This window comes from Eleutherodactylus coqui, chromosome 6, assembly GCF_035609145.1.
Source record: "Eleutherodactylus coqui strain aEleCoq1 chromosome 6, aEleCoq1.hap1, whole genome shotgun sequence".
In the NCBI taxonomy this organism is placed as follows: domain Eukaryota; kingdom Metazoa; phylum Chordata; class Amphibia; order Anura; family Eleutherodactylidae; genus Eleutherodactylus; species Eleutherodactylus coqui.
Genome location: NC_089842.1, coordinates 69,270,289 through 69,287,617, shown reverse-complemented (window position 1 = coordinate 69,287,617; position 17,329 = coordinate 69,270,289). Strand labels below are relative to the sequence as shown.

Sequence of the window (17,329 nt, the reverse complement as noted above, 5' to 3'; positions counted from 1 at the left end):
GCTGATTACAGCTGATAACATTCTTTAACAGCTGTTAAAAGCCACTGTCCCGCTGAAGAACAATAGCAAAGTATTTAGAGAACAGACCACCCGCTGTTCTCTAAATACATGCAATGAAGTACTAAAGGGCTGATTAGCTCATTAGTACCTATGCAATATATTAACCCCTTCCCGCTCCAGGACGTACATTTAGGTCCTGGAGCGTCGGGCTATGTATGAAGACCTGCAACCCCTCTTCATACAGCTCGGGCGTCAGCTGTTTATTACAGCTGACACCCGCGGGCAATAGCTGCAATCGGCCGTGCGGCCAATCGCGTCTCTTAACCCTATAAATGCCGCTTTCAATTCTGAATTCGCGGTGAGATCAGAGGAGTCGTGCAGGTGCCATGAAAGGCCCCAGAGCTGCCTTAGGAGACTGCCTATCAAGCTGTTCCCATGGGGTGGCTTGATCGACTGCCTGTCAAATCGCAGTATGATGTAATGATATAGCATTACATCATACTGCTGGAGCAATCAAAGCATCAAATATTGTAGTCCTCCAGGGGTGCTTAAAAGAAAAGTGAAAATAAGATCAATAAAGTTTTATTAATTGTAAAAAAAAAAAGTAATACAAGTTTAAATCACCCCCATTTTGCCATATCTATAAAAAAAATAAAAATCATAAAAGAGGAATACATATTTGGTTTTGCCACGTCCGTAAAAGTCCGATCTATCAAAGTAGTGCATTATTTACCCCCACAGTGATCGTCATCTGAAAAAAAAAAAAAAGAACGCCAGAAATGCACTTTTTCAGTTAACTTGTCTCCAAGAAAAAGTGCAATAAAAAGCGATCAAAAAATTGTATGTATTCCAAATTGGTACTAACGTAAATGACAGGACATCCTGCAAAAAATGAGCTCTTGCACAACTATGTTGATGAAAAATTTAAAAAGTTATTGCACGCTAAAGATGGCGGCAGAAAATTATTTTTTTCAAAATTAAATGTCTTTGAAAAAAAAAAATAGTACAGTAAAAAAAAAAAAACTATACAAGTTTGGTATCGTAGCAATCATACTGCCCCTTAGAAGAACGTTATCCTGTCATTTTTGTTGCAGTTTGTGCACCGTAGAAACAAGATGCACTGAACGATGGTGGAATGACTTTTTTTTTTTCATTTTACTGCATATAGAATTTTTTAAAACATTTTTCAGTACATTATATGGTACATTAAATAGCACCATTGAAAAATACAACTCGTCTCGCAAAAAGCAAGCCTTCATACAGCGACATCGATGGATAAATAAAGGAGTTACGATTTTTTAAAGGGGGAAGGAAAATGGAAAAAAAGGGGGCCGCGTCATTAAGGGGTTAAACATCCTGAACTCTTGCAGTTTTCACATGGACCACTGAGCCATAAACAATAGACTGTCAGCTCCTGACAGTTTTCAGCTTGTGCCATATACATCAGAGGCAGCAGTCATTTCCTGATAATGGCTAGTGGACATAGCTCAGCTCTTCCTCCTTTCTTCCTTCTCAATCCACAGAGGCAACTGCACATGTTACAGAACATGCTCACTGCACTCACAAAAGACTATAATAGGTTGTTTGTTTTATTATGCACATTTCTCTGCTGTAAAGCAAACCTATGGGACTGCTTTTGCAGCAGTTGAAGCACATGCCTGCCTTCATGATCATGTAAAGAAGACAGAATATAAAAATATAAAAAGAGTATTTTATGTTCAAGCAAAAATGTAATTATAGTGCTAAATTACCCAGAGTATGACAGACAGCCAGTACAATGAGGAGAATATAAATTCTGGTAAATACATATGAAATTGTAAGGGAAATGAATATCTTACGTCAGTCACCTACAATTTGGTTGATATATGGTACACTCATCGAATAGCTCTAAAACTCATTATCATGATTTTCTCTTATTGTACCTGCCCCCATGTGGAGCTCATGAGCTCAAAAGTTTCATAAAAAATATCCAGCATTCTATGAAACCTAGCATCGTCATACTGGAAGCGTCTCCCAAACACAACCGAGCAGATAACATTGGATACGGCTTTAGAGATGATTATGGCTGGGTCAAACTGACGCCCTGTAAGAAAGGGAATAAAAATTGCAGAATTTACATCATATGGTAACTTTTAAGATACGTCTAGTAGTTTAGAATGTTCTATGTAAAACCCCAGAGGTTTTGATATTATAGGGATTATATAGGGTTTTCATGGCTCACAAAATGACTGCTACAATTCTCTATGGGTTGTGTCTAGTATTACAGCTCAGCTCAAATGAAGTGACTAGAACTCAACTGTAATACCCCACACACATTTTTCTTTATAAGACTATATATACTTGTTCAACCATTTTCTTGTTTGTCAACTAGATTAAATATAATGTTGCCATCTTTTTAAACAATCCTATGCGATTTGATTAGATACCCATCTTTTCCAATACATTCTATCATGAACTAATGTATGGTAGCTGTAAAGAACTGTCTATGTCATAATATAGCATAATATCACATTTTATAGCCATTTACCATTGTATGATGTGAGCTCCTGCACTATGGAGCTGCATTCTTCTTTAATCCTGTACTCAATAGTCCGCTTACCCACTCCAAAGTTTCTCAGTGTGGTGAGGGTGAAGCGCTTAAGCTGCCGCCACCGATTTCCTTCACTTGCTATTAGACCTGAAAACAGTAATGATTAGTTTTTTCTAGCACTATGTCATTATTTACCTGATCTCTCACCAAGTATATATGATCTATCTAATATACATATGCCTTAGCGTGTCTTATGTCAGTTTGTAACTGAAATACTGCAATCCACTCAGGTTTAACCCACAGCACACCTCAGGATTCTTCAAACCAGATAAGAAAGGGGACTAATAAGTCCAATGGATGCACGCCAGCAGTATGGGGGTCAGAGCCTCCAGGACCCCCCAAGGTATATCACGATCTCTCACCAAAGGAATAGTGGCAGCATCCAGGGCGTAGTGAAAAAACAAATACTTTATTCCTCCAAAAACATGCTACGTTTCGACCCTCATGGGGTCTTTATCAAGCATAAGGATAACATTCATTAAACACCACTATATAACAAAACAGTAGTTGTACCACCACCAATCACCTTTACAGATTCCCATGTGTGTGCAATTGTCATTACCTTATGGCTCTACCTCCTGGTCCAGTAACTTTCCGTTAGTAATAGCGTGGGGCACGATCTCCACGGCTGTCTCCATGTGCAATGTCCGTTATGTTAGTGACCGGCGTTTACATTGACCTATTGCGCATGCGCGGGATATATCCAGTCCCGCGAGCGTTCCTAGTGCCCTCTGAGCAACAGGACTCACATAGTTCAGTGCTTCTGCGCGATTCTTTAGTGGAAGATATCGCGAGGGTTCCTCATACCTAATGGGCAAGCTCACGGAGCCCTGCACTCTCGAGCCTCTGACTACAGGGCAGTCCCGTGTAAATGGGCGGAGCTAAGGATCTCTGCTCCAGGTCATAGGGTCATAGCCATGTAAATGTAAGGACTACATCTCCCGATCCCGGGAGTTTATTCCCAAATCGTACAGATTACAAAACGAGCATAATACAGTTGTATAGGGATGCCCAGCTTTCCCCATAATAAAAAACCTGTTCAAATTTGTTTGGATTTAACCCTTGGTTCTCTTTATTGAGTATAAAAAAATATCGACTATGTTTATGCATTGAAAATGAGAGATTGTACCTGAAATACTGCCACCACATGGTTGGATGACCACATGACATGCTAAGGAATTTATATATGTGGCTAATAGAGGGGGACTTGACACCTAATTGTTTATACTGTGGAGGACACTGTGGCCTGCACTCAGCAGCTGGAGTGGGGGTTAAAGGAGAATGATGCCATGACACTTACTCACCAGTGTAGTGGAGAGTGACTCTTGCTACACTCAGGCAGTGACCACATTGAGTTGCTGGGCAGGAATGTGCAATGTGATGTGGGTGGTACCTAGCAGTTGGAAGGGTGAAGGAAGCCGCCTCATGAAAACTCATTCTACTGTGCCCTGCACCTAGCAGTGTGATGGAGAGTTTTGCTACACTGACCGGTGCATTTGACTCAGCTTCATAGCATCTACAGGGTGGGCAACAGAAACATAGGACAGCACCACACTCTTATGAAAGATGCTTAACAGAAAATCTGTCTTTGTTGCTCCTACCAACCAATCACAGAGCAGCTTTCATTTCTCATACTGCTGAGCTAAAAAGAAAGCTGCACTGTGATTGGTTGGAATGGGCAACACAGACAGATTTTATTTTAGGCAGCTTTCATAAGAGTGTGGAATGTATAAGGTTCCATTGTGAAGCTGAAATCATATAGGATGAAACAAACAGCAAGTAAAAAGCCCGCCCCAAGACAATGACTGCGATCTATATATATTGTAGGAGTGGAGTATACAGGATGGCCTGCAGAGGGCTACAGACCGACATTCTGCTAATCTGAAAGGTTAGAGAAGCACCTGGATGTGGCAGTTCCTTCCACAATCAGGGGAGCTGAAAGTGCTGTAAGCTGGACCAGTGGAGGCCTCAAGTTTAACAGGGAGGACAATCCTAAACTTAAACCCTGTATTGTAAGGCCTAAAGTCTGACAGGGAGAACAACCCTAGACTCAGGGTGGCTCCACACGAGCGTGTTTGCATACGCACGCACAATAACACACTTCTATTAGAACCAATGCATTCCCTATGGTGTGTTTACATGTCCCTGTTTTACAGGTGCGTGCCTGTTAAGATAGGACATGCGTCCACCATAGAGAATGCATGCATTGTCTTCAAAAATGGTGTTAATTAAAAAGAAAAATATATACTCACCTTTCTTCAGCTGCTGGGGCTCAGCCGCGTTCAGCTGGCTCTTCCCCTGCACTGCTCTAAATAGTATTCAGCAGGCGGGGATTTTAAATCCCCGCCTGCTGAATGGGCTGCCTCTGATTGGCTGAGCACTGTGACCAATCAGAGGCAGCTCTCAGCTATTGAATGACAGCTGTGAGCTGCATCTGATTGGTCCCTGCACTCAGCCAATCAGAGGCAGCACTCACCTATTCATGAATTCATGAATGGGTGAGTGCTGCCTCTTGAGCGCAGGGACCAATCAGAGGCAGCTGCGGCTCCATTGAAGGCAAAGCACGGACCTTTATACACGCGTGTTTTGTGCATACATAGGTGCACACCTATGTACGCACAAAAATACGCTCGTGTGAAGCCACCCTCATACTCTGGTGGGGTACAAATGAGCTGTGTGATATGTTGCACACACTTTGCTGTGTTTAAGAATTAGGATTTAAAGAAAGACAAGTCTCCTTAGCGCACACACACATATTTCAGATAAGTGGGGAAACTTTGGGTTAAACTATCCCCAAACTACCTGAAAGGAGATTTCAACCTACAAATTTAAATAAGGTATATATTAATTGATCAGATATCAGAGCAAAGTTAAAGTTTGGTTATTATTTTTTTTTCCTTCCTGAGATATTAGTATTTTTCTATTGAGATTGTAGTTGTCACTTTTACCAAAATGCCACAACAGAAGGTGCAGCCATATTGGTTGTCAAATTTGAATTAGTTTCTCAGAAACCAATGGTAACAGAGAAGATAACTCATAGGTAACATCCAATTTTGTTGCACTCCCTGTTGTTACTTCTACCAAAATGGCTGCCACAGCCTGGATAGAAAATTGACAATATCTGTGTAGTATACAAACCATAATAACAGGGCTCTGCACACTGCTCTGACTTCTGATTTACTGATATTTTGCCAGGTTCTTAATTTTATTTACTAATATATGGCCAATTTTAATATTTGGAAGAAATTCACATTAATAGAACTTCTGTTCAGTTCCTTACAGTTCTACAACTCAATGATTCTTTTGAAAAGCATGGAGCACTGACAACTAACATTTGCATTACCTACATCCATATTCTTTGTCGCTATTTTTTCCTTTTATATGGCACTGGTTTATATTTAATAATCTGGTATTAGTCTCTGCCCTACTAGCTGCTTTTATATGGAGCAATTAGTGGCAATAAATACTGTATATGAGTCAAAGAATAGATAAGAGGCTGAACTTCGGCTTTCAGTACAAGCAGGCTTAGGCCTCCTGCAGACGGGCGGAAATTCTGCGGCGGGATGTCCTGCGGCATTTCCTCCGCTGGAAGCCTGCATAGGATTGCGTTAACAAACGCAATCCTATGCAGACGGCCGCGGTTTGGCCGCGCGAAATCTCACACGGCAAACAAACCGCGCGTGCTCTATTTCTGTGCGGGGCTCGGCAGAAACGTCACTCACCCACCGCCGGCCCCGGTCTGCGCATGCGCCGCCTGCCTGGCAGCCGGCACATGAAAGAGCCGGGGCAACGGGGCGCGGGTGAGTAGGTGCTGCTCTCTGCAGGCGCTCGGGTCCCGCGGCGAGAATTCTCGCTGCCGGATCCGACCCGGCCGTCTGCAGGCAGCCTTAGGGACCTTTCACAAGGGACAGAATTGCCCGCAGAACGCAGTGCAGAATAGAATTTTGTAAATTAATGCAGATTTTGTTGTGTTTTTAACTGCGGAATGCATTCTGTGGAATGTCTTGTGGAATTTCTTGCAGAATTATATATTCTGTATGTTAGAAATCCGCAAGAACAATTCTACAGAACGTAGTTAATTCCGCAGCAGAAAGCTTTTCCATTGCTGAATTTAATCTTGCGGTTTTGAAGTAAATGCACGCAAATTTTAACAGGTGTAGAATTCCAGCCCCACAGGGATAACATTGTGACACAGAAATGTCCATATGAACCATTTCTGTATGGAAGGTCCCTAAGGGCCTGCTCACATCTCTACTAAGCGTTTCTCATTACCAAGCAGGAAAGCAACATTCAGTAGCCAAGCAGATCCATCTTATGACAGAACCAAATGGCGCCAAATGGTCCCCACTGACTATAATTGAGTCCCATTGGTTTCCAGCAGTCTGCCCGGCACTTTACAGTATGAAATGGCGTGGCATGCAGCGTTATTTTTTCCTATATTTCGATGGAACTCAGCTATGGAGGTTCTCTGTTCGAAAGTTCTGTGCCAAAAAACGCATTAAAAAACTGCTAATTTTGCCACTTTTTTGAGGTGGAGATTCTGCTGTTAATTCCGCCATGTGAACATACCCTCATTGCTCAATACGTGATTTTGATGCAGCAGTTTAGTAGTAACGCAGTTTTGTGCCAAGCCACTACCTCAACATGTGAAAATAGCCCAGATATTATATACATGTTTTTTATATAAGGAAGCAACTTTTTACCATATCCTTCGAAGACTCTATCCACGGTAGGCTGTCTACCACGACCTATGAAGTCATCTCCATGATCCACCAAAGCCTCTTTGACAGCTTCGTAGCCATAGAACACAACCACAGGGTGAAGCCCAAAATAAAAGGTATAGACGGAGCCGTATTTCTTACCCAGCTGCATAGAAGAGTAACAATATGAGACATTCAGAAGGTATCATTACTAAATAAATATTTGGTATCTAAAACATATATTGTAGCCTGATGTGGTGCAGTTTGTTAGAGAAACAACTCTATGGTCATCTGTATGTATGATAAAACTACACCCCATGTCTCACACTCATCAGCACCATAAGGGCTTCGACAGACCAATGTATGCGCAAATACACTTGCTGCAACGGAGCGTATTTGCGCATGAACAAGGTTTGGAGATGCAATATTCAGGCTGATACAAGCATGTCACTGCACAGTACTGTAAATTTTGCACTTGCAATTCTAGTTCACATGTACGCATGATACTCCCTTTCCGTGGAATAGAATGATTATTTAAAGCCTAAGGGCAGCTGTCTTGTTTTCCTTCTGTTGTCCACAGATTCATACCCTTGCCTCTGATTTTTTTAACCTGCCATCTGTCTGTGTTGCCCATAGTAACCAACCACAGCACAGCTTTTGTTTCTTTTACTACTGAGGTAAAATTAAAGCTGTGCTGTGATTGGTTGCTATGAGCAACAAAAATTTTCTTTTAGATAGCTTTCATAAGAGCCCGGTGCCAGCCTACTTATCCATGGCCTACCCTGTAGATGCCATGGTATTCTCACCGAAATCTGCAAAAAAATCAGCAGCAAATCAGTGACGAGAATAATATGCTTTATACGTAGCAGATTTTGCGTAGACTTTTTGCTGCAGAAAATTTATGTCAAAAATTCACATCCAATTTTGCTTCAAAATCTGCATCATTGGTGCAGAGATTGATGAGTTCTCAGCAAACTTCACCCCTTGGAATTCCAAGGCTGAAATCTAATGCGTATTTTTGGCAAAATCTGCTACATGTGAATGCAACCTTAGGCTTCATTCACAGGACCGTAGGCGCAAAACACTGCAGAGTTTTACCAGTCTGTGTGATGCCAGCATAGAGCCGACTACCGACATGTATGGCAGAAAGTGCACTATGCATGACCGCATATCTCCTGCACATGGTTGTGGGCAGTGTGGATTTCTCTTTAAACTCCCCGCTCTGTTTCATAGTGGGGTTCCGTGTGTAATGGAAAGAGCTGAAAGAGCTTAATAGCAGTACAGGGGAGCCAGCCGGAGGACGCGTCTGAGCTCCGGAGAGGTGAGTAATTTTTTTAAAATTTTGTTTTACACTTATTGCTAATTATCGGGGAAGGGCTTATATTTCAAGCCCTTCCCTGATAATCATATTGCGGGGCTTGACAAAGCAGTACTTTCAATGGGATAGGCAACAGTGCTGATCCCATTTAAAGCAATGGGATAGAATGCCGTGGACTTCTGCCACAGCTGTGACAGCTGTGGCAGAGGATTCCTTCATCCCTGCGGTCCCCGTGGGGATGAAGGAAACTCCTGACACAGCTGTGGCGGAAGTCTGCGGCATTCTCCCTATGTTTTCAATGGGGCTAGCGCTGCTGCCACTGGCCCCATTGAATCCACTAGCGATATCCCGGTTCTATACCGGCGTCTTTCTTGCGCTGCAAGACGAGAGTTTTCTCGTGCTCTCGCAGTGCAAGAAAGAAAAAAATCGCCAGTGAGTGTCCACCCTTAATAGTCTTTTAACTCAGAGCATGGCTGTTTCCCGTGCCCATGGGAACAATTATGGTTTGTGCAATTGTAAAATGCGCAAAACACGAGAGATCGCACAATGCTTTTGCGCACGTGAATGTCCTGCTATTGCATACATTTTATGATTATGTTCATGTGAAGTCGCCCTTAGCGAAAGTAGATCCTATGGATGTAAACAACTAATTGACAAAAAGAGTCAGAGGAGGATGTCAAGAATCATTCTAACGAACTAGTTACCCCATAAAAGTGACAGGATCTCCATATATAGCCATTTACAGCTGTTTAGCATAGTTAGGACTCCAGAAACTGCCACTTTTTTAAAAGAGTGTGTGGAGTCTGACTTTAGGGAGCAAGGCATGCACAGCCCTTTACTTCTACTCTAATTTACACCAGGAACTGCAGTAGTTTATACCAAAAACCTATTCCAGCAAGTAGCTGTAGATTTTCATCCAGCACACAGAGGTGCCACTACATGAAACAAAGCGGCTTGGGCCTCTTAATACATTTGTCGCTGCTAAATGGGTGCAGGTATTAGCTAGACGGGCGTGTGAAAGGTAAGTCTTCATGTACTATATACAGTACTAGTAATAGAGTGCCCCCATATACAGTGCAGTTCCCATAAGTGTCTACTGTAGAGTGTTCCTATACAAAGTGCGCTCACTAGAAATAATGGTAGTCAGTGAATATCCCCATAACTAGTGACAAAGAATGGCCTTCAGTTCAGGATTTCTTTACGGGGAAGGCATGAATAGTTACATACAAAATGGATCTCTTGATTAAACAAACACTGACCTCCATTAGTGTCTTTGCCATCTGTCCATTCTTTACCTCCAGCAAGTTCCCAATTATCGGGAGAGGGGTTGGACCTGGTGGAAGTCTGGGCCTCTTACACAGATAAGTCCATAGCAAATAAAATACTATAAGACCTAAAACAGCAGAGAAGAGAATTATCCCACATCCTGGTGGCTCCATGTCTGTCGGGTTTAGACCGTTAAATTACAGTTAACGCAGCGGCAGCTTCTATGTTTACATGGACAGGAGCCAAGAGGCCAAAATCCAGCATGAACTGGCTCTTATCCACCATTACTTATACGAACACAAAGGGAAAGGAGAGGGGGATACACTGAAGTCAAAAGTATACAAAAATATAAACTGTAATGCACAAAATAGTCCTACCTAAGGGGCACAAATAAGGGGAATCTGCAAGGACTTTGGCAAACTGCTGAAACAGTTTTGTAGAAATCTTGCAGAGAAAGAGTCAGGGCTCACACCCACTTGTGTTTTTTTAATGCTGCGATATCACTGCTTTTTTTTTTTAACGCGATTGTCAATGGGATTTTCTAATGTTAAAAACACATTGCAAGTTTGTGCTTTGCAATTTTTGTGCAATGTGTTTTTAACATTAGAGAGTTCCATTGACATTTGCATAAAAAAAATGCAGTGCTATTGCAGCGTTAAAAAAACGTGGGTATGAGCCCTCAAAATGACAAAATGTCTCCAGGCAAATATGTTGAAGATTATTAGCCAGCAGCGTAATACAGGACAGGATACAAATATAGTGGGGGTGGACACTGACAGCAAAGACCCATTCTGCAAGAACTGTGCGAGTCTAATGGGTAGGTGATAAATGCTCGTGTTGTAGGTTATGTGATGTCATGGCGATGACAGAGGGAGGCAGCACGTATCAAAAATAACTGAACAGAAACAATATTTACATTATGTTGCTACATAGGTGGGTTTGTATACTTAAACATTACATCATATCACACCATAACATCAATACATCTGTATTTTCTTAAAGCAACAATAAACAGGGGGTGGCCTAGCCAGCGAAGAGAGCAGACGTGTGGGAACCCAGCTCCTGCAACCGCTTCAGGAAAACCCCCATACTGGCGCTCCTGATACTGGTTCACTCTGCTGAACATCAGCACAGGCTGCTCCGCAGGCCGAGGATCAAAACGAGCCGCTCCGGACCTCTCGCGGCCACGGAAATTTATTTAGGCCTAATGCCGAGGAGGAAGCCGGGGACTAAATTTTCGCGCCATACCGGAAGCGCATGGCTGGAAGTGCGACGGGCAGGAGCCCCTGCGGCCATATCAACAAGCGGTGCGGTCCGGCAATCCTCAGTGGGGTCTCCCGGACAAAGGTTTTATTGGGGGAGGTCCAGGCCGACCGGCAATCAGCGGCGCGGCGGCAGCGGCGACTAGTGCTGAGGGGAGAAATATAGTTAGAGCTGAGAGGAGGACCAGAAGCTGTTCTCCCCATCCTAGGGAATAAACAAAGGGGGCCAAGGCCAACATTAACCGGACGGCATTGCCCTGACCCCATAGACTGCCGTGTGATCCCACCTCATTGCACCCCAGTAAACCATCCACAAAGAGGACTGCGATACCCCCCCCGGGGGAGCCCCCACTCTTACTTGCAGGACTTCCACTTGCTATAACGCTAACATCAGGATCTGCAGTGGGTCCAGCAGCGCTGAATAGCGCGAACAATCCACTTAGTCCCTGAAGGCACTGAGAGATCCATCCCCCCCCGCATATATCCCATATACCTGGATACATATCTACTCCTCCCTTCCTCTCACTCACCTCCTGCTAGTGAGAGTAGACATAAAGAAAACAGAAGCCTTCCCTCCTTAAGGACCACATACAGGCTCAGCCTGAATTTTTCTTTTCAGTGGGTTCCGGCCACGGACCCCCCACGAACTTTATCTGCCGCATAAGCCCCCCTTGTGGCGATTAGTATTCCGCACCGACGCACTAGTGGAGACCCCTCAACCCATAACGTGCTACTCATATCGCATTAACTGCGCATTCAGATCCTGAAGCAAGCTGTCTCATCTAGGGTCTATTCCCCAATGGCAATAAGCAGTCGTGCCCACCTGATGAATCAATAAAAAGACACACCAGGGGGCAGACCTTGTCGCTTGAACAAGCTTGAGTCAACTCCAACGCAGCATGGGGAAAACCAATAGAGATAAAAGTAACGATACAGTACACCCTGACCAGCAAAAGGCCAATCAGATATGCAGAAGTTCCTCAAGGAGAGAACCTCCAGATCCCCTCATCCCTCTAGCAAGAAAACACTGAACCTAACAGCCCCACCGCTGGCTAAGAGATGAAGAAGCGTCATCAGAAGGAGAAGAAACTGAGCAAGTCTCCAGAAGCTTCATGAGGGACCTGATCACCAAAGCTCTACAACCGATTGTCTCGGACCTCGCAGAGATCAAAGAAGAAGTCAAGTATACAAGTAGAAGATTAGAGGCCCTGGAAGCCTCCTCAACCTCCCTAATTTCGCATTCAACAGAGCTTAGCAGATGGTCAGAGAACAACACCACCAGCTAAACTGAGCCTTGCTTCTCCAAGAAGACCTAGAAAATCGCAATAGGCGAAATAACATTAGAATTAAAGGCATCCTGGAAACATGGTCTGCGGAGGCTCTTCCCAAGGTTGCGACTGAACTGTTTGCATTACTCCTAGGCAAAGAACGAGCCGCACAAATTATAATAGAGCGAATCCACAGATCCCTGAGACCCACCCCTATTGGCTTGGAACCACCTAGGGATGTAATCTGCAAGCTATTAACGTTCACAGATACACAGGCCTTACTGGAATCCGCAAGGCACAATAAGGACATACTATACGATGGGGCGCCAATCCAGTTCCACCAAGATTTCGCCCCAACAACTTTGGCCAAATGGCGCCTAATGAGACCCTTACTCGAGGCCTTGAGAGCCAGGGATATTAAGTATTCCTGGCTCTTTCCCTTTGGACTGGGACTAAACGTCAATGGCCGTCGATTTAACAATCGCACACCGGAGGATCTGCAAAAATGTTGGCACAACCTAGAGATGGAGCCAATTAATATCCCCTCATGGCTCCCGCTCCCAGAGTTCCCTACACTCCCCTCACTGTCCTTGGTGGATTTCGGACAGAGCTCTGGAGATATCAGGTCTCCCAGAGGAAAGAAAAATAAAAACAAAGAGGGCTCTTTCCAAGAAACCACTTGAGAAGCTGAAAGGCTGATCTATCTCGGCAAACTTAATGATTATAACCTAGACAGAGGACATGTTTACTCCCCTTCTGTCTGACCGTTTCCTTACCGAGTTGACAACTTTAGTTATTGTAAACTTATGGATAGTACGACTTGTTGCAGCAATGAGGCCTGCCCTACTTAGGCCCAGGCTTAGTTTAATTGTTACTAAACTCTTGATTGTTATTTGCTTCCCTTCCTGCATCCATCAGATTGTGGAACAGTGGGACTCTCAGTTGGACGAGTGATGTATTTAATACTGGGAGACTGCACCACGCACTCGGCGACTTCCCAAATAATTCCTCAATACCTCTGTCTCACTTTCAATCCTTTTATTGTCCAACCGACTCCAATCGATATATTATGTGGTCCCCCCTCCTTTTCCTCGCCTTCCCGATCTTCCCCTCTCTCCCCCACTCTCACTCCCACCCTTATCTCGGCCTCCGTTGGCCTACCCTCTCTCACGCCTATACCCTCCAAAGCCCCTAAGTGATTGGCTCGGTCGAAAACTTGGGTCGGAGTCTTATCCCCTCTCTCTCCTTGTCTGAATCCGCAGGTCTAGAACTCCACTTGGGAGACCGGAATCGCCATGACTCCTGTGTTCAATGCTCGAGGTCTGAACTCTCAGGGTAAGAGGCACAACGTCGCCCACCTCCACAAAAAATGTAAGACAAAATCCTAATGCTACAAGAAACCCATTTTAAAAAGGACAAACAGTTTACCCTCCCAGGTTTAGGATTTCAACAGCACTTCCACAGCACCCACCCAGAATCTGCTTCCAAAGGGGTTGCCATTATGATCCATAAAACAGTCCCTTTCAAATTAGATTCCTTGCTACAGGATGTAGAGGGCAGAGCGATATTTCTAAAAGGCTCAATCAATAACACAAAACTAACGTTAGCCAATCTTTACGCGCCAAACGTAGACCAAATTCCCTGGTTAATCAGACAGCTAGAGACTATAAAGCAATTCGCGGTGGGCCATATTATCCTGGGGGGGGGGACCTAAATGTCACCTTAAACCCGCTACTTGATTCGTCAGCAGGCCGCTCCCAGATCTCCCAAATAAAACTAGGAAGGCTGCACAGAGCCATGCGAGAGGTGGGGGTCCTGGATGCTCGGCCACCCTGTCACCCCTCCACCAAGTACTTCTCGTTTGTCTCCTAGGTACATGCTTCCTTCCAAAGACGTGACTATCTATGCACCTCACCTGACCTACTACCCTATATCAAAAACGCCAGTATAGACTCTATCACCGTGTCTGACCATGCTCCTATCCATTTAGACGTATGTATACCTCAGCCAGTCCTCAGCGAATGGAGATGGTGCCTCAATGATTCTCTCCTAGATTCCACGGAGGAAAGATCTAAGATAGAGATCCTTCTGGAGGAATACTTCACAAACAACTGCGTGAGAGGGATATTGATAGCACTTGGATTCAGAGTAAAAAAACAAAAACAAAAACAAATAGATAATATATTATCCCAAATAGCTAACTCTGAACAGGCTGCAAAACATTCACAGACAAAAAATAATCTAGAAACAGTAACCTCCCTAAGACACCAACTTTGTTGTCTTCTCACAGACAAATTCAACAAAAAACATATGTACCGCAAACAGGCATACTACGCCCACGGCAATAGAGGCAGCAAACTCATGACAGCTCTACTAAAGAAGGCCAGAACTAGGAACGCGATCCATTCCATAAAAACACAGACGGGGGTCTCGGTCTCCTCCATACACAAAATTGCGAAAGAATTCCAGCTCTTCTACTCGAAGCTGTATAATCTGGAGGAGAGCGAGACTCTTCTAGCTGGACGAAACACTATAGAAAACATAGACGCGTTTCTCAAATCTCTTAACTTCCCTGAATTAGAAGCCGCAGAGGCCTCATAATTAATAGCCCCGATCACAGATAAAGAAATAGAAGATGTTCTGAATTCTTTCCCTCTCGGCAAAAGCCCAGGGCTGGACGGCCTCTCATTAACCTGCTACAAGGCCTTTAAGACACAACTAGTCCCCCGACTAACTGAAACATTCAACGCCCTTCTGAGCTGGGCTGAACCCCCCAAACAAGCACAGGAAGTGCATAACACTCTCATTTTGAAGGAGAGCAAAGACCCGGAGCAGTGTAGCAGCTACAGGCCTATCTCGCTCATCAACCAAGATGTAAAAATCTGTGCCAAACTCCTGGTCAAGAGAATGGGCGAATTCATTCCAGCGTTGATAACACCCGAACAGGCAGGCTTCGTCAGGGGGAGAGAGGGAAGAGAAAACTGCTTAAGACTACTCCACGCTGCAAAATACGCACAAACTCGCAAAATATCAACGGCCTTCATCAGCACTGACGCTGAGAAGGCGTTTGACAGGGTGAACTGGACCTTTATGGAAAGAGTACTGCTCAGATTTAACTTCCCTCCCGCTCTTGTCGCAGCTATTTTCTCCCTCTACTCAAAACCCCATGCCAGACTTAAAATCAATGAATCCCTTTCGCCACCATTTGATATACGAAACGGGACACGACAGGGCTGCCCCCTGTCCCCCACACTCTTCATCCTCACCATAGAGCCGCTCCTCCAATGGATAAGGCAGGACCCAGTTATCAGGGGCCTGAGGGTTTACTCACACACTATGTCAACGGCAGCATTCGCAGATGACATAATGTTTGTGGTAACCAAACCGAAAAGGAGCCTCCCCAGACTTACTTCAATACTAAAAGACTTTGGCTCTCTATTGAACTTTAAGGTAAACTTTGATAAATCTACAATCCTTAACATCTCAATTCCGAAGGCACAAAGCGAGTCATTGAGATCCAGTTCACCCTTCAAATGGTCAGAGATGGTGGTAGACTACCTGGGTGTGAAGCTCCCTAAAAAGATTGAGGACCTATATCTCCATAACTTCCAACCACTAATCCCTCAAATAAAATCTTTACTGAGGTCATACGACCTTCCGCTTCTATCATAGTTCGGGAGGAAAAATATTCTAAAGTCGTACATACTTCCTATAATCATTTACAAACTGCGTATGATCCCAATCCGCCTCCCTCCCTCTTTCTTTAAATTGCTGAAAACGCTCTTTACGAGCTTTGTATGGAGACAAAAAAGACCCAGACTCGCGTATAGCTTAATGATAAGATGGAGGTCGGAGGGGGGGATGGACTTGCCAAGCATCCAGGACTACTATCAGACCATCCAACTTAGTTACTGGAAGGACTTGATACACGCATCCAGAAACCTGATATTACAGAATCTGGCAAAGGCCTCGCAGAACAATACACTGATGGAGGACTTGTGGTTCCCGGCAAAACATCAATATAGAGCAAAAGGGTTTAACCCTCTACTTAGAGGCCCATGCGAGACATAGGATAAACTCAGAAAATCGCTTGCGCCAGACCCTTCGCCACTGACACCTATCAGAGGGCTAGGTAGACTATTGGGGGTCCAACATGACCCGGGATCCACGAGCAATTCGAAAGTAGCAAGATAAAGAACATTCAGAACCTAGCACACCAGACACCAGAGGAGATTCTGACCACTCTAGCTCCCAACAACTCCCTTTCTTTTTTGCAAAAAGCGCACGTTAAAAAAGTGAATACCTGATTAAGTTCACATCTACTAGACCCAAGACAGACTTCGAAAACACCTTAAAAACAAATGCACCTAACTCGAAGAAAATCTCCATCATAGGAAAGACCTTCATAGCGCCTCCTATGCATGCTAAACCCACCTTCTTGATCACTTGGGAAAAAGAACTAGGGATCTCACTTTCCACAGCTGATACCAAATTAATTTTGAGCCTGGCCTACGGCCTATCCCTGTGCGTCCTCATGCAGGAATGCCACTATAAATTACTAGTCAGGTGGTACAAACCCCCCCAGTGGCTTTTCAGTTATAAGTTAGCCCCACACAATAGATGTTGGAGATGTGGAGTGGAATTAGGCTCCTTCCTCCACATCTGGTGGGAATGCTGAGGTATTTCTGGATACTGGAGGGAGGTAGAGAGAGACTTGAGAGCTCTGTCCCCTGGCCTCTTACTAACACCAAACATGGTCTTCTTGTGGAAACTATCGACCCTTTTCCATCCTTGTAAAAACAAATTAATAGCATATTTGATCGATGCGGCCAAAGCTTTAATACTAGAGATGAGCGAACGTACTCGTCCGAGCTTGATACTCGTTCGAGTATTAGCGTGTTCGAGATGCTCGTTACTCGAGGCGA

At 44.2% G+C, this 17,329-nt stretch overlaps 1 protein-coding gene across 2 annotated transcripts in view; it reads right to left on the bottom strand.

Annotated features, from left to right (window-relative positions):
* LOC136632214 (cytochrome P450 2G1-like) overlaps positions 1-17,329 on the bottom strand; it is a 203,611-nt gene that overhangs the window by 26,676 nt on the left and 159,606 nt on the right. Inside the window, exons 2-5 of one of the 2 annotated variants that reach the window (XM_066606945.1) lie at positions 9,868-10,001; positions 7,294-7,456; positions 2,528-2,677; positions 1,923-2,083 (exon numbers count right to left, since the gene is read on the bottom strand). In XM_066606945.1, coding sequence (XP_066463042.1) covers positions 1,923-2,083; positions 2,528-2,677; positions 7,294-7,456; positions 9,868-9,888 — 495 coding nt within the window. In that variant the 5' untranslated portion in view covers positions 9,889-10,001. Of the gene's footprint in view, positions 1-1,922; positions 2,084-2,527; positions 2,678-7,293; positions 7,457-9,867; positions 10,157-17,329 lie in introns of those variants that run through there. The other variant, XM_066606944.1, reaches the window with a different exon arrangement.